This window comes from Rutilus rutilus (assembly GCF_951802725.1).
Source record: "Rutilus rutilus genome assembly, chromosome: 6".
Taxonomy (NCBI): domain Eukaryota; kingdom Metazoa; phylum Chordata; class Actinopteri; order Cypriniformes; family Leuciscidae; genus Rutilus; species Rutilus rutilus.
In genome coordinates, this window is record NC_140214.1 from 1,323,649 (window position 1) to 1,342,345 (window position 18,697).

At 37.2% G+C, this 18,697-nt stretch overlaps 1 protein-coding gene across 1 annotated transcript; it reads left to right on the forward strand.

Annotated features, from left to right (window-relative positions):
• The first annotated feature begins 6,346 nt into the window (after nucleotides 1-6,346).
• On the forward strand, nucleotides 6,347-16,244 carry pnp5b (purine nucleoside phosphorylase 5b). The gene is made up of 6 exons (XM_084410540.1): nucleotides 6,347-6,589; nucleotides 8,174-8,343; nucleotides 8,470-8,573; nucleotides 12,632-12,807; nucleotides 14,928-15,115; nucleotides 15,639-16,244. Exons 1-6 carry the CDS (start codon nucleotides 6,567-6,569, stop codon nucleotides 15,854-15,856), a joined length of 879 nt encoding a protein of 292 aa, XP_084266666.1. The 5' UTR covers nucleotides 6,347-6,566; the 3' UTR covers nucleotides 15,857-16,244.
• The last annotated feature ends 2,453 nt before the right edge of the window (nucleotides 16,245-18,697 follow it).

The following is an 18,697-nucleotide window of genomic DNA, read 5'->3' on the forward strand; positions in this document are numbered from 1 at the left end:
TGCACACGCTACATTATGGCCAAGCATGCGCCCTTAAAATAGCATCTGAATAACATGCACTGACTTTAGACGAGGTTTCTCCTGGTCTGTGGAGGAATTGTTTTCTGAAACTGCAAAATAGCACCAGAAAACGTTTGCACCGGAACACGCCTCCTCTTTTCGCTGAACCGCCCCCGGGAGCGCAAGTTCATTCCCTAATTTACCGACGTGCGTCTGTGGAGGGAAAAGTCCGCTGTGCGCGGGTGCAAAATAGAAATGAAATATGCGTCGGTGTACAAAGTCAATTGCGCTGGGTGCAAGATAGGGCCCCTGTGTGTGTGTGTGTGTGTGTTTCACCGTACAAGCCCTTCGGCGACAGGGTAAATGTGAGGGTGGCAGGTCTTGGATCAGACTGGCAGCCTCTAGCCTGAGCCCTGCACAAGCGTGATGGTCGTTGTGTGGACGGGTTGGAACGGCGTCCACCTTCGACAGCTTCTTGTGTGACTGAGCCGCCCACTTCAGGGTCCGCACCGCTTGACCCAAACATTGCCTGTTCCCTACACTCCTGGGCGGCCCACCGCTGTCGTCAAGGCATCCCATTATGCGGTCCAAAATATAAGTCTAAACTATTTCATTTTGGCTACATGGAACGTAAGCACACTTCTTGATGTGCAGATTGGAACTGACCGACCCCGCAGGCGCACTGCCCTGGCTGCGAGCGAGCTTAACAAATACAACATCGACATCGCAGCTTTGAGTGAGACCCGGCTCGCAGGAGAGGACTCGCTAATAGAAGTCGGCCAAGGATACACCTTCTTCTGGAAGGGCCTTCCAGAAGATACCCGCCGTCTACAGTAGGAGTACATGGAGTAGGTTTTGCCATTAAAAGCATCCTAGAGTCTCCTGAGGGAATCAGTGAGCGGCTGATGACTTGGCAAATTCCCCTCGCGAAGGTTCGCTATGCAATCTTGATAAGCGCTTATGCACCAACTCTGGATGCTGAAGAAAGCATCAAAGACGCTTTTCACGAGTCTCTTGACACAACTAGTTCCTCACACTGATAAACTTGTGCTTTTGGGAGACTTCAATGCCAGAGTAGGCACCAGCAACATGCTCTGGCCTGGGGTCATCGGGAAACATGGATTAGGCAACATTAACAGGAACGGCCTGCAACTCTCCCTCTGCTTTGAGCACAAACTGGTCATAACCAACACAACTTTCCTAATGAAAAATAAATACAAAGCATCATGGATGCACCCCAGATCAAAACACTGGCACCTACTGGACTGCATTATAACCCGGCAACAAGATCTACATGAAATCTCCATCACCCGAGCAATGCGTCGGGCGGAGTGTCGGACAGATCATCGGCAGATCAGATCCAAGATACACCTAAAGGTCCGACCTCAACACACCAGGCACCAACCCTCAAGACGGCTCAACTCTCGAGCCCTAAAATCCCCTGACATCACTGCATCGTACCGTCGCCGCTTGGCTGATAACCTTTCCTCCGCTCTCTACACATCGACGTCGGCTGGGTCTAATACCTGTTATATACGTCACTAGGCGCGTTTCCTTTAGCGATTACGAATTTTTCTAAATGTCGACAAAAAACGATTTCGAAATTACGACGTTTCCATTAACCGATGTTATGCGACTAAAACTTAACTTTTTCCTCTCGCGATGTAAAATCAGTCCAAAAACCATGGCAACGGACGTTGGTAGGTTTATGTACTATATCTCAGCCACTGCACTGGCCATTATTATTAATCGAAGGAGATGTATGTGTGTTTCCAAGCATTAATGGTGAGGAACGACCCTTATTATACTGTGAGCGGCACATATGAGGAGTTTCTGGGTGTTTCTCCCTCATTTCTGCTTCGAGGTCTTGATTGTGGCATTTATTTGAGGTTTAGAATCCAGTATTCCTGTAATTCTTTTGTCTTTTCTTGAATTTAATAAAGAACTCCGTCTCTTATTCTGTCCAAACACACCGCGTCATCTACGTCAGGTGACTGTAAATGCGGCGGTGCCATTGTAACAAAAAAAATATATATACATTATATATATATGTAACAAAATAAATATATATATATATATATATATATATATATATGGTGTGCGTCCACGGCGAGGAACGGGCAGAGAAGAGCGAACGTTTTTTAGTTAATTCCTACTTCCATAGGAATTCATTGAAAACGCTCGCTCTGCACCATTATCCATGTCAGTGCGCACGAACATTTTACTTTCGTTTTTAAGTTAGCAAATTCAAAAGTCCCCAGCGGTGTCACACGTTGATTAACCGGTGGTAAAATGTTCCTCACCGTCACATACCTAGTATATTTTACATAGATACAAAGGCCTACCTGATTTTGAACACAAGAGGGCAGTATAGCACTATGAATGACATCATTTATTTATTTTTTGGACTAAAAAAAACATTCTGGATGTTTTTAAACTTAAACAATTATTAAATAATAAAAAAAAAAGAATAAAATGGGTTTAGTTCTGATATTTGTATAATTTTATATAGAAATAAATGGTGTATAATTACATTTTTAGAAGATAGGAGGTTTTTAGTGTTTCCTTTTTTGACATTACTTTAATCCCTCGCCATAGCAAAACCGTCTGAGATATTTAATATCTGTTTACAATTTAGCATCTTTAATGTATTTTCATCAAGTTGAAAAAGTTTGGTGGGAATAAAATAAACCACTTAAGAGTAGTGGGTAAAAATACAGAGGCTTTTGCAAAGAAATCCACATTCAAACCAAAATATCTGACTTCTGTTACTCAGAGCTAATTACTGTAAATTAGAAAATTGTCTGGCTCGATGAGACCAATATATGTACTGATTTTTGTGACTGTACATAAAATTAACCCCCTCATTTTTGTCAAAAGCATTTAGAAAGTGACACACTTCCTGCTGCCAGTTGGTGGCGCTATAACTTTGACTCACAATAGTTACATACATTAGAGCTGAAGATCTTTGCCCGAACCCGACGGGACCCGACGGGACCCGTCGGGACCCGACGGGTTTGGTCGGGTTCGGACTTAATTTCTATTATTTTACACGGGCTCGGGCCGGGCTCGGGCTCGCGCTTCGGGTTGCGTGGTAAATGAGCAGTCAGGTGATGTGTTTAGATTAGAGTGAAAATGGATATTGAGGAGGTGAAATGGAGGCTGGTCTCTGGAGGACTTATTTTATTTCTTTGTTCCAACTTCCAAGTGGCCTCTAGCCTCCGTTAGTCATGAATAAATGATGTTCAAATTTTTATAAATTACTCCTTTTTTTTATGAAAGACAAAGGTGCTGTGTGCGTGCGTCTCTTTCTTTCTTTCTCTCCCTTTTCCGCCGAGTGGTGCGTGTGCCGGCTCGCGGTGTGAAGCGCGTGTCCGCGCTATTCTCCGACACTCTTATCACTGCTGATAGACGGCCTTTTGGACAGTCGGGCTGTAAACGGGTTCGGGCTTTTAAAAAGCTGTCAATCAAAATGTACTTGTCGGGCTCGGGCCAAACTCTGTCGGGCTCGGGCCTTTTCGGGCCGAACTTTTAAGGCCCGATTACAGCTCTAACATACATGTGATCGGCCTCTTACCACGAACACACTGCTGAAGTTTCATCAAGATCAGTTAATGTATGCAGAAGTTATAACACTTCGTTTTTATCTTTTCTCGCCATAAATTCGTTTCCTCGCCACGGCCAAACCGTTCGAGATATCAAAAATCCGTCTGCAATGTAGCATCCTCAATGTCTTGCCTTCATGCTGACTGAGTTTGGAGTCGAGTGGATGAATTCTCTAGGTGGAGTACATCAAATTCTACAGCATGCGTTTTTCAAACAACCCATAATAGCCGACTTCCTGTTGGGCGGAGCTAATAATTTAGAGTGCGGAAGTTGTTCGGCCCGATGAGATCTATATGTGTACCGAGTTTCATATTAATTCATGCAAGCGTGTTTGATATATGGACCAAGTTTTCAGACCGTGTTCAAGGGGGCGCTGTTAAACCCCCCTGCCACGCCCGGGTACCAGTTTCAGCCCGGCCGCGGGTTCTGACCTGTGTGCAAAGTTTCAAGAGTTTTTGAGCATGTCAAGGGCCCCAAAAGCCCCTGAAACCTTGAAAAACAAAGATTAAATGGAATAGACAAACACACACAGACACACAGAGAGAGAGAGAAAATTCTCCAGAAAATCCTCATTCAAACCAAAATATCTGACTTCCTGTTGTTTGGAGCTAATGACTATAAATTAGAAAGTTGTCCGGCTTGATGAGAACAATATACGTACCAAGTTTTGTGATTCTAGGAAAAACTAAGCCCCCATTTTTGACTAAAGGTGGCGCTACTGAGCCATTCCACCACGCCCGTTTCTGAAACTTTGCACGTGTCTACTGGCTAATAAATGTGATGTGTCTGTCGAGTTTCATCCAATTTCAAGCATGCTAAGAGTCTAAAAAGCATCAAAAAAGAATATTAAAGTTTGATGCGTTGCCATGGCAACAGTATCTAAGATATCAATAATCCTTTCACAGGTCTACATCTGCCGTGGGTCTATATTATACACATAAAGTTTGAAGCAAATCGGGTAAAAATAAGAGAGTGATTTCAAAGCATTTTGAAAGTGACAAACTTCCTGCAGCCAGTTGGTGGCGCTATAACTTTGACTCACAATAGTCACATCCATGTGATCGGCCCCTTACAACGAACACACTGCGGATGTTTCATCAAGATCAGTTAATGTATGCAGAAGTTATAACACACTTCCTGTGTCCCATTATTCGCCATAAATTCATTTCCTCGCCACGGCCAAACCGTTCGAGAAATCAAAAATCCGTTCGCAAGAATTCATCCTCAATGTCTTGTCTTCATTCACACCGAGTTTGGTGGTGATCGGATGAATTCCCTAGGAGGAGTATTTCACATTCCATTGTATGCATTTTCCAAACAACGTATAATAACCGACTTCCTGTTGGGCTTTTGTAAAACTTAGAGCACGAAAGTTGTTCGGCCAGATGAGATCTATATGTGTACTGAGTTTCATATTATTACATGCAAGCGTGTTTGATTTATGGACCAAGTTTTCAAACCCCATTCCAGGGGGCGCTGTCGAGCCCCCCTGCCACGCCCGGGTACCAGCTTCAGCCCGGCCCTGATGGCCGCAGGTTCTGACATGTGTGCACAATTTCAAGAGTTTTTGAGCATGTTAAGGGCCCCAAAAGTGGCAAAAAAAAAAAAAAAAATCCTTACGGAAACAATAGTGCCTTTCAGGGCTTGGGCCCTAATAATGATAGCAAATTAGACAATTTAAATAACATTAATATAAAATTAAACAATATTATTAAAAAAAAACGAAATGAAATGATTTAATAATAAATTAAATCATACTATTTAATAATAAATTAAATAATATTATTTTAACTCGCTCTCCGCCAAATCCTATCCTAACAAACCATACATCAATGGAAAGCTTATTTATTCAGATTTTGTATAAATCTCAATTTCAAATTGACCCATGTGACTGGTTTTGTGGTCCAGCCCCATAGGCGTCGATTTCGGGGGGCGGTGGCGTACCCACCAGATTTAGTCATGAGTCATTTTGTACCCACCACTTTTTTCAGATAACGTCCATAGACTTTGGGTTAGATTTTTTGACAGTTTTGAGTGGTTTGAGGAGCAATATGAAATTTGGTGCTCGTTGTTTGGGTACATTAAACCACGTAAAGCTTTTTCACGTTAGTATAAAGCCCATGAGAACCGTGTGGAGTCAACCCACAGCCGCTCCGCTGCTCTGATGAAAATGTGAAGCTGAAACGCTTATAACATCCATAATAATTTGACTTTAAGTTCGATTTTTTGACCGTTTTCAGTGGTTATGAGGAGCAATATGAGAGAGAAATTTGTCATATTGTCAACATGGTTTCTGAAGCAGAATAGTGGGTCATATCTAATGCTTTTTGAAAACTTAAGGCTTTCTTCTTCATAAAACGAGTCGGACATCATCACATTTTTGTATTCATTTTGATTTATTTTCATTAGTAATCTTAGCTACAGGACATCGTATTTCAAAACATGACCTGCGAAAAAGAGAGGACATTTTTTTTTTGAATGCGTCGTTGTGCCCAGCACTTCTGAAAATGCACTTCCGAATGGGTCACTGTACCCAGCACATCTCAAACCACACTGACGCCCAGGGTCACATTTCATACTCCATAAGACTTTAGAATCTCCTAGATCTGTAGTAAACATGTTTTTCACTTTTCTCATTTCTCACCCCCCTCTTTCGTAGAGGTCCGGTAAAAGAAGTCACAAAGCATTGCAGGAAACGCCCGCGTGATCACTATGGAGCACACCCGCGCGCGCAGCCAATGAGCGGCGCGCGTGCCTCATGAATAGAGAGTCTGGCGGAGGAGGAAATGCTTTTTATAAGGTCATTCTCATTCCCTCTAACACACACTCATCCAGAGCCAGAGATAACAGTTTAACGGAACACCGAGGGCATAAACAAGAACATTTACCGAAGACGCACAAACTGAACCGCGCAACTTTATAATTCTATTGTTCTTCCTCACTTGCTGAAACTCATCGTCATGTTTCCTGAATCAACAAAAGAGTGAGTTCACGCATTTTAAAACCCTTAAAGATATCAAAAGTTGCTTTTGAAGGTTATAATCTAAGAGTTGATAACTTGAACACTGATGTGAATCACTTTAGCATCATATCTTATATATAGGCTGTGTTATGTCTGGCTCGCGCGCGCGCTTATGGTCTACGTCATAACTATAGCTCTACATCAGACGTGTTCATATCATCGTTGTATTATTTGTCTATGTATGTAAGGAACTTAAACAAACAGGTTGTGCTGAAACCTGTTAAACAGGTTTGACACACACACACAGACACACGCACACACAGACAGACAGACACACGCACGCACACACACACACAGACAGACACACAAACACACACGCAGATTCATATTTGACATTGGTGTGCCACATGATGATCTTTTACATGAGCAGAGACTGTACAAACATATCGGACAGTTAGATATAATACTTGATATATGATCCTGAATGATTAAAAGTGAAGTAATAAAATATTATTATTGTCGAGATGCACGTGCATTAAATGTGATGCTGAGGAAACCCGGCGCGTGCGCTTCATCACGTAGGCTATCACGATCAGATGAGTGTACACATTCTCAAATAAATGATCAGTTTTGTTTGCTAATATGTAACTGCTTTGCGAATGTGCATCATTAACTACACGTGGGTTAATGGACAATCTGACTCATTCAGTAAATTTAATCAAAATTTTCCTGGAAAGTGCGTCACATCCGAAGTTGATTCCGTTAGAGGTTTGACTGATCGAGGGAGTTCCCTTTATGCACGATTCAAACCGAGTCTTTATGAAAATATAATTAAAAGAACCATTAATCATATCCATTATTTCGCAGTCTTTTTTATTTCATCACATTTAAGCCAGATTTAAGCCATGTATGGTTTGATGTTATAAAAACATAAGCCAGACAGAGTGTCTCACAGTGACGCAAACTCTCATCAGACGGCGGTTATTTAGTCAGTCGTCATATATACTTTTCTCTCCTAAACATAAGTCCATAAAAGGCGATCGTAGGTTGACTTGAAAACATTGCTATTTTATTTATTTATTTTTTTAGCATAAAATGCAATTTAGTGAAGCTTAAGCTACAAAATAACATTTGTAAGTGGGGTAAAAAAAAGAAAATCTTACACATTCTCAAGTAAATATAATGATAGCAAATGAGATAATTTAAATAACATTAATATACAATTAAATATTATTATATATTAATAAATTAAATTATTTAAAAACAAATTGAATAATATTATTTCATAAAAAAGAAAAAAATATATAATAAATTAAATTATATTATTTAAAAATAAATAAAATTATATTATTTAATAATAAATTAAATAATATTATTTCATAAAAAAGAAAAAATATATATTATTTAATAATAAATTAAATTATATTATTTAATAATGAATTAAACAATATTATTTAATGATAATTTGATTAATATTATTTAATAATAAACTAAATAAAATGATTTAATAATAAATTAACTAATATTATTTCATAAAAAATGAAATAATCTAATGAACATTTATTTCACAATTTTAAAAAAAAGTGAAATGATTCTCTCCTTCAGGTACAGTTATGAGGAGTGCAAGGCCACAGCTGATTGGCTGTTAGCCCAGGGTCCGGTGCGCCCCCAGGTGGGGATCGTGTGTGGCTCGGGTCTCGGTGGACTGGCAGAAATGTTGAAAGATCAGCTGGTCATCAACTACAGCGACATCCCACACTTCCCTCAGAGCACCGGTGAGTTCAGACCTATTTACAGTCTATGGTTCAGACAAACTATTGATTTCTGCTTTCATCTTTGATGCCAACCCGCTGTACTGTTGTTATTAATGTTGCACGTTCATAACTGTGTGTGTTCTGTAGTGCACGGTCATGCTGGAAAGCTGGTGTTCGGCACCCTTAAAGGAAAGCCGTGCGTTTGCATGCAGGGAAGGTTTCATCTCTATGAAGGATACCCCATTCAAAAGGTGATTTGACAACTCTCTAATTCAGTTAATAGTAAGAATTCTATTTAGAGAGCTTTCTAATCCAATTTTTACTAGTAAGAATTCTATTTTGAGAACTAATCCAATTTTTACTAGTAAGAATTCTATTTTGAGAACTCTCTAATTCAGTTGTTAATAGTAAGAATTCTATTTAGAGAGCTTTCTAATCCAATTTTTACTAGTAAGAATTCTATTTTGAGAACTCTAATCCAATTTTTACTAGTAAGAATTCTATTTTGAGAACTCTCTAATCCAATTTTTACTAGTAAGAATTCTATTTTGAGAACTCTAATCCAATTTTTACTAGTAAGAATTATATTTTGAGAACTCTAATTCAGTTGTTAATAGTAAGAATTCTATTTAGAGAGCTTTCTAATCCAATTTTTACTAGTAAGAATTCTATTTTGAGAACTAATCCAATTTTTACTAGTAAGAATTCTATTTTGAGAACTCTAATCCAATTTTTACTAGTAAGAATTCTATTTTTAGAACTCTAATTCAGTTGTTAATAGTAAGAATTCTATTTAGAGAGCTTTCTAATCCAATTTTTACTAGTAAGAATTCTATTTTGAGAACTCTAATCCAATTTTTACTAGTAAGAATTCTATTTTTAGAACTCTCTAATTCAGTTGTTAATAGTAAGAATTCTATTTAGAGAGCTTTCTAATCCAATTTTTACTAGTAAGAATTCTATTTTGAGAACTCTAATCCAATTTTTACTAGTAAGAATTCTATTTTTAGAACTCTCTAATTCAGTTGTTAATAGTAAGAATTCTATTTAAAGAGCTTTCTAATCCAATTTTTACTAGTAAGAATTCTATTTTGAGAACTCTAATCCAATTTTTACTAGTAAGAATTCTATTTTTAGAACTCTCTAATTCAGTTGTTAATAGTAAGAATTCTATTTAGAGAGCTTTCTAATCCAATTTTTACTAGTAAGAATTCTTTTTTGAGAACTCTAATCCAATTTTTACTAGTAAGAAATCTATTTAGAGAGCTTTCTAATCCAATTTTTACTAGTAAGAATTCTATTTTGAGAACTCTCTAATTCAGTTGTTAATAGTAAGAATTCTATTTAGAGAGCTTTCTAATCCAATTTTTACTAGTAAGAATTCTATTTTGAGAACTCTCTAATCCAATTTTTACTAGTAAGAATTCTATTTTGAGAACTCTAATCCAATTTTTACTAGTAAGAATTCTATTTTTAGAACTCTAATTCAGTTAATAGTAAGAATTCTATTTAGAGAGCTTTCTAATCCAATTTTTACTAGTAAGAATTCTATTTTGAGAACTAATCCAATTTTTACTAGTAAGAATTCTATTTTGAGAACTCTCTAATTCAGTTGTTAATAGTAAGAATTCTATTTAGAGAGCTTTCTAATCCAATTTTTACTAGTAAGAATTCTATTTTGAGAACTCTAATCCAATTTTTACTAGTAAGAATTCTATTTTGAGAACTCTCTAATCCAATTTTTACTAGTAAGAATTCTATTTTGAGAACTCTAATCCAATTTTTACTAGTAAGAATTCTATTTTGAGAACTCTAATTCAGTTGTTAATAGTAAGAATTCTATTTAGAGAGCTTTCTAATCCAATTTTTACTAGTAAGAATTCTATTTTGAGAACTAATCCAATTTTTACTAGTAAGAATTCTATTTTGAGAACTCTAATCCAATTTTTACTAGTAAGAATTCTATTTTTAGAACTCTAATTCAGTTGTTAATAGTAAGAATTCTATTTAGAGAGCTTTCTAATCCAATTTTTACTAGTAAGAATTCTATTTTGAGAACTCTAATCCAATTTTTACTAGTAAGAATTCTATTTTTAGAACTCTCTAATTCAGTTGTTAATAGTAAGAATTCTATTTAGAGAGCTTTCTAATCCAATTTTTACTAGTAAGAATTCTATTTTGAGAACTCTAATCCAATTTTTACTAGTAAGAATTCTATTTTTAGAACTCTCTAATTCAGTTGTTAATAGTAAGAATTCTATTTAAAGAGCTTTCTAATCCAATTTTTACTAGTAAGAATTCTATTTTGAGAACTCTAATCCAATTTTTACTAGTAAGAATTCTATTTTTAGAACTCTCTAATTCAGTTGTTAATAGTAAGAATTCTATTTAGAGAGCTTTCTAATCCAATTTTTACTAGTAAGAATTCTTTTTTGAGAACTCTAATCCAATTTTTACTAGTAAGAAATCTATTTAGAGAGCTTTCTAATCCAATTTTTACTAGTAAGAATTCTATTTTGAGAACTCTCTAATTCAGTTGTTAATAGTAAGAATTCTATTTAGAGAGCTTTCTAATCCAATTTTTACTAGTAAGAATTCTATTTTGAGAACTCTCTAATCCAATTTTTACTAGTAAGAATTCTATTTTGAGAACTCTCTAATTCAGTTGTTAATAGTAAGAATTCTATTTAGAGAGCTTTCTAATCCAATTTTTACTAGTAAGAATTCTATTTTGAGAACTCTAATCCAATTTTTACTAGTAAGAATTCTATTTTGAGAACTCTCTAATTCAGTTGTTAATAGTAAGAATTCTATTTAGAGAGCTTTCTAATCCAATTTTTACTAGTAAGAATTCTATTTTGAGAACTCTAATCCAATTTTTACTAGTAAGAATTCTATTTTGAGAACTCTCTAATCCAATTTTTACTAGTAAGAATTCTATTTTGAGAACTCTAATCCAATTTTTTGTAGTAAGAATTCTATTTTGAGAACTCTAATCCAATTTTTTGTAGTAAGAATTCTATTTTGAGAACTCTCTAATCCAATTTTTACTAGTAAGAATTCTATTTTGAGAACTCTAATCCAATTTTTACTAGTAAGAATTCTATTTTGAGAACTCTCTAATTCAGTTGTTAATAGTAAGAATTCTATTTAGAGAGCTTTCTAATCCAATTTTTACTAGCTCTCTAACTGGAATTGTCACAAGTAAGAATTGAATTCGAGAGCTTTTGTAATTGTAATTCTTAATAGTAAAAATGCTATTATATCAAGTAATGCTGGGAACATTTTAAGCTAAAACGGCTTGCCATAATTTTATCAGTTTGCAAACATTATGGGAATGTCATAATTTTAAATGTTCTCGGAATGTTCTGTAACAAGTAGTAACATTTTTATCAATTGTGTTTCTGTTTTGAGAACATTAATAAAGACCAGATAACATTGAACGAACTTACTCTTGACGTCAATGGACGAATGTTTGTTCAGTTCCTGAGGAGGAACTATCAATGTAAGTTATAATAGTAATAGGAGGCAAGTTATTAATAATGACAAACAGCCGCTGCTCATGTATTGGCAGTGTTTGCTCAATGTAAATATCAGTGGCACCTTTACAATGTCTTTATCAATACAACATAAACTTTGCACCACAGAGTTACATAATCATCTCAGCTGTCTCTCTAGTTCATCCGCAACGTTTAGTGTGTGATGTTGCATTTGATCATGAAGAAGCTCCAGTTCTTCTCTATATCAGAGTCAGTGTTTCTGAACTCCTTGAGTTTCTTGAGTCTGAACTCCTAGTCTTGAGTTTCTCCCGGGAACGAACACGTCACAATATTCCTCATTATAATAATTCATGCGCAGAATAAAGGGGCGGGACCTGGTTGAGTTAGTTAGTAGTGTGTTAAACTGGCGGTTATGGTAAGGGGCGGGACATTTCCCAAACACACTCGAAGCGCTCGACCAATCACAACACACTGCTCCAGCCGACCAATCAGAGCACAGTGTGCTTTTCAGAAGGAGGGGCTTCATAGAGACAGGAAGTAAACAGAGCATTACTGACAGACTGGGAAGAGAGGAGCCGCAACAATGGAGAATATGAGGAAAATAATCAACATTCAAGCAGGAAAACCTGTTCTAGACAACATCAAGACTTAAACGGCCTCTTAAAAAGTTTTGGAAAATAATGTCACATTGCAAAAACTTTATGCAATACATATTTGTGTTGATTTTGACATATTTTTGACATGTATCATGATTTTTCAGATATAATTTATGGTACGATTGTAATTGGTGTGTGTTGTGGTATTGGCAGATCACCATGCCCATCCGGGTCTTTAAGCTCTTGGGTGTGGAGACGGTTCTCCTGACCAACGCCGCCGGCGGACTTAACCAGGACTTTAATGTGGGCGACATGATGGTTATAAAGGATCACATCAATGTTCCCGGCTTCGTCGGAAACAACCCGTTAGTGGGACGCAATGACGAGAGGTGAGATTGAGCTGGTCTGTATTCAGTGTGTGATTTGATGCCCTTGTTAGTAAGATATTTTACTACATAAATAATGACGTTATAGCAGAGACAGGCCATTGATAAATCATAATTCATAATTGAATATTTGAAATCGAAAGTCGTCATGAAATGAAAGTTACACTAGTCTTTTCTTCATGATTGTGCCGCATATCCACGTGGCAACCTTCAGTTCTCTTCTCTTGAATCCAACATGGAAGTGATTTAAACTGCAATTCTTCGACTGGCCACTAGAGACAGATAAAAGTTCTGCATAATTAAGGGCGTGGCCACTTGAGTGTCAGTTGGATTGCCGCTGATGTCACTAATAGCCATTTGTCTGCATTTAATTATTCAGAACTTTAATGTTTAATATAATTTAAACGGATGCATTATAAAAACATTCACCCGTCTTACAGTCGTCATGAAGGGCAAAATTATCTATATAGACCAAAACCACTTTTTGCACCAGGCTGTAAACATGTGTTTTTCTGCTGTAAAGTTGGGCATTTTAACATGGGGGTCTATGGGATTGACTCTCTTTTGGAGCCTGTCTCTAGTGGCCAGTCGATGAACTGCAGTTTAAATCACTTCAGTGTTGGAAATAAGAGAGAGAGAGGTAAAAACTGGTAAAAACGCGCTTCAGCGTGAAATAGGCGCTCAGCGGCTCGTTACGCTCCTGGCATTTTAAAAACGCGGCACCACATTGAAAACAATTGAAAAAATACGCCAGCCGCGTGAAAAACAAAAACACTTTGGCGGACACAGGGCCTAATTCTGTGTTCACACCAAACGCAAATTTAATTATTTGCGCGAGCAGATTACATACAAAGTCAATGCAAAGACGCGAATTCGCGCAGAGTGGCGCAAATTACGCGAATAGGGCGATGCGGTTGCCGCGAACGGTCGATATTCGCCTCAATTGCGTCACCGCGCAAGTTGAACAATTTCAACTCGAGGGTAAAATTCGCATGACGCGTTGTTGCGCAAGCCAATCAAGAAATGTTGTTTTTGTTGATGTGCGTGACACTCCTAATCGCGCAATGTTTTTGATTGCCGCGAGTGACGCGAAAAACAAGAAACATCCCGCGAGTAATGTAGAGCATCTAAAGGTCCTTTCACACTGGACGCGATTTTGACGCACAAATAATTTGCGCGATGGTTTTATTTTTTGATCAGCTGTTTGTGTAACGAGCGCTTCCTCACCGAACGCGAATGTGCTGCGGCGGAAAAATGACTTTTATTTTTTCCGCTTCGATGTCGATTTTTCTTTTTCTTTTGCGGCGACAGAAAAGGCTTCAGCCAATCACACACTACAAGGACAACGATTTGAAAGACAATGTGTGGCGTAGCATTGCCAACCAACTCGGTTATCACGACTGTGAGTGTGTTGTGTGATAGTTTAGTCGTTGTATAGTCCTGTGCTGTGTAGGCTAGCAGGCTAAACTACAGGGGATAGAAAGCTAACACTATTATCGTCAAAGATAGAGACAGAGACCGGGTTTACTTTGAACATGTAACAAAATGTAGTGAGACTATTTAAGGCTGCTTTTAGTATCTATACATTCTTTCTGTGATATCTAGTTTCTAGTCGAATGATTTTAACTTGTTACTTCGTGTGTTACATGTAATGTGTATTGACATTACAAAACGCACTGTGTTTAGTTGAAGACGCAAAAAAACTGTGGAAAACCCTCAGGGACACCTGTGTGAGAAAGAGGAGAGAGGAAAAGGAAACTAAAAGTGGACATTAGCATACTCCCCTTCAGACTCGTCTTCACTGGATGATGATGATGATGATGATGAAGTGTCCATGTTTTCTCAGCTGTCGGCGCGAAAGTTTTGGACTGTTCAAGCTCTAAACGTCATAGAAGTCGCAAATTCACGTCGCGGCTGATGTCAATGGTTTTGACGCGAACTATTCGCTTATTCGTTTCGCTTATTCGTTTCGCTTATTCGTTTCGCTTTTCCGCTACGCGTCTGGTGTGAAAGGGCCTTAACGCGATGCGAATTTCCGCTTTGCTTTTGGTGTGAACACGCCGTAAGACCATGGCACTTACTTCTCAGTGATGTTGAGCATTTCTTTCTCTCCTGATCGGCAGGTTTGGCGTGAGGTTCCCGTGTGTGTCGGACGCGTATGATCGCGATCTGCAGGAGCTAGCGCTCGAGGTGGCGGATGAGCTAGGCTTCTCCTTCATGCAGAAGGGCGTTTACTGTGTCCTGGGCGGCCCGTCCTTCGAGACCATCGCTGAGTGCCGGATGCTGCGCGGCCTCGGGGCCGACGCTGTCGGTGAGTTCATACTCCTACTCAAACTCGCGTCGTAGGCTGTGTGTAGCACGCGTAGCCTACACTGCAAAACATGCTTTTGTCTTGTTTCCAGTTCATCTAAACATTAATAATATCTTATGGCATTTTACTCATCTAGTAAATGCATCTCGATTTAAGAATGTTTAGATATTTTAAATGGAAACAAGACAAAAGCATGTTTTGCAGTTTATGACGAACCCTGACGTGCAACTCTCCAAAAATGTAACGACGCGTAATTCTACACGGACCGCAAGCGCTGTGATTACAAAATAATTCTCTATGTGTGTGTGTGTTTGTCTCTCTCTCTCCATTTGTGTGTGTGTGTGTGTTTGTATCTATATTTGTGTGTGTGTGTGTGTGTATGTCTCTATGTGTGTGTGTCTCTCTCTATGTGTGTGTGTGTGCTTGTATCTATATTTGTGTGTGTGTGTATGTCTCTATGTGTGTTTGTCTCTCTCTCTATGTGTGTGTGTCTCTATGTGTGTGTGTGTGTGTGTGTTCTCAGGCATGAGCACTGCTCACGAGGTGATCGTGGCTCGTCACTGTGGACTGCGTGTCTTCGCTCTGTCTCTGATCACCAATAAGTCGGTGATGGATTACGACAGTGAGAAGAAGGCGAATCACGAGGAGGTTCTGGAGACGGCCGCGGTGAGAGCCGCTCAGTTGGAGAAACTCATCGCCAACATGGTGTCCCGCATCGAGACCGGGAACAACAACATTTAGTGAGAGAACCCTTCACCGGCACCAACGTTAATCACATACTCCTTGCTTCTGCTTTACAGTGTTTACATTCCAGAGACCAAGTGTTTTATATATGCAGATAACACACGAAACACTCGAGCACTGCTGCTTCTGTCATTTCCAAGGTCCTTTCAGTTCATTTATTACAGTGGTGCTTTTCTAACATGTATTTATAGTCACCAAACATATGATTTATTTAAAACACAAGTTAAACAAGTGAGAAATAATACAAAAAAAAAAATCACTGAAATACACCAGCAATAAAAGGAAATCGGGAACTTTTTCTAATATATATCTTAAAGAATTTGTTTCTGAATTCACTTTAAGGATTCATTTTTGAAAATACTGAACTTAATAATAAAAAAAAATACTAAAATGTACTGAAATTTTGAGCTTTTTTAAAATATATATCGGAAAAAAAAATTGGTACTGAATTCACTTTAAGGAATTTTTTTTTTTTTAGAAAACACTGAACTTAAAGAATGCTGTATTTATGTGATTTATTTCAAACGAGTTACACAAGTGGGACATAATACTAAAGAATCACTGAAATACACCAGCGATGAAGGGAATTGGGAGCTTTTTTTATTATTTTTTATATATATATATATCTTGTATCTAAAAAATATGTTACTGAATTCACATTAAAGGGATACTCCACTTTAAAATGAAACTTCTGTCATCATATACTCACCCTCATGTTGTTTCAAACCTGTGTGAATGTCTTTCTTCTGCTGAACAGAAAGGAAGATATTTAGAAGAATATCAGTAACCAGTTTCTGGTCCCATTGACTTCCATAGTATATTTTTTTTCCTACTATGGAAGTCAATGAGACCAGAATCTGTCTGGTTACTGACATTCTTCTAAATATCTTCCTTTCTGTTCAGCAGAAGAAAGACATTCACACAGGTTTGAAACAACATGAGGGTGAGTATATGATGACAGAAGTTTCACTTTAAAGTGGAGTATCCCTTTAAGATATCAGCAAATTCTGAGCTTAAAGAATGCTGCATTTATGTGATTTATTTCAAACGAGTTACTACACAACTGGACAATAATACAAATTAATCACTAAAATACACCAGCAATGAAGGGAATTGGGAGCTTTTTTAAAATATATATCTCGTATCTAAAAAATGTGTCACTGAATTCACTTTAAGGTATTTTAACAAATACTGAACTTAGAGAATGCTGTATTTATGTGACCTATTTATGTAAACGTGGGTTTCTGAAGGTCTTAAGAATGTTGTTTTTAATTGCACTAAATGATGGAGTCTGTGTTTTTGTGTGTCCGGTTTAAGATCTGGATCAGAATTGCTGTTTTCATCTCCAGCACTTTCCCCAGAAACATTTATTTTATTTTTATTCTTTGCAAAACTTTAAAATTGCACTTCAAGCTCTTTGGTACATGTCTTATATGATATCCTGCTTAAAAGCAAATAAACACAATTTTCTAGGTTTGACTGAGTATTTTTCCTTCATCTTTCTGACGTTATCTTGTGCTTTTTTTAGACAGCGATGGATTGTTTTACATTCAAATTTTATTTTTATTATTATTGCATAACAGAATAATAACAACATACACATGCAGGTGGATCACAGTGTACTCATCTATCTATTACATTCATTATAGCATCCAAGGAAAACAATAAAATGCAAATAAGTTACAAAAAAATCCACAAAGAAAAGGATTCAAAAATTCTATACATCCGTTTTGCTTTTTTATTTCTTGCCTTTTTAAGGCCTCAATATAAATAATATAATGTTAGGTTTATTATAAGTCCATTTCTGTTTGTGTACATGGTATTTTTCATACATAATTATTAAGTTAATCACCAAATTTTGTTCCAAATGATCAAATCTTTACAGTTTTCCATCCAAACATTTCCAGTTTCATCAAACTCTCCATGACATCAGAAACACTGGTCCATAATCAACATGTGTCATTGCTTTTGTCATTCAATATAAAGTGTTATTTCATCGCAATAAGGAAAGCCCCTTCTGCTTGATATGAATCTAGTTTTGATGAATTGCATAAAAATACAATTAATAAATAATGTTCACCAGGTTGTTCACTAAATTACAGTGCGCATGAATAATACTCTGTAAACGATAAGTAAATGCTTGTATGTCTAAATGTAAATGCACAGGGTACAATATGTAAATATCGATCTTTTGCATGCAAATAATCTGTGACGTCACGTGATTACTGAAGCAGGATCACCGTGTCCCTCTAGTGGATGCAAACGGGAGAAAAACACGTCAAGGAACAAACCCTTATTTATTATCCCATGTAGAAAAGGAACTGTATTGCACTAATTACTAATACGATGCCAACCGTTTCAGAGAGTCGATTACCACATGTTGATGTCCAATGACTACGAGAGTAATGAAGAGCAGACAGACTTACTATGTTGTTCTATTTTACTTTAAGAATGTTGGATAACAAATCAAATACAATGTGTAAATATTCACAGTCAAAAAAATCACATGAATGTAAAGAAAATGTACAAATGTGGTTCTACAATAAACAAATAATGTAATCAGTAACAGAAAACTGTATAGATATGCAATTAACACGGCAGAACTGCAGAGACGTTACAACTCTATAATGGTTGATTACGTATGCCACTATTAACATAATATCTCACACAATCAGGTAACCACACTCTCATATAACATAAAATATAATGTAGCAGCCGTACATCAAGCTAAACAGTGAATAAGTGACGCAATAATAATTTAATGAATACTCAAAATGTAACTCATAATCTTCAATGACGCACATTCGAGAATCGTCACCATGGAAACTTCAGCACGAA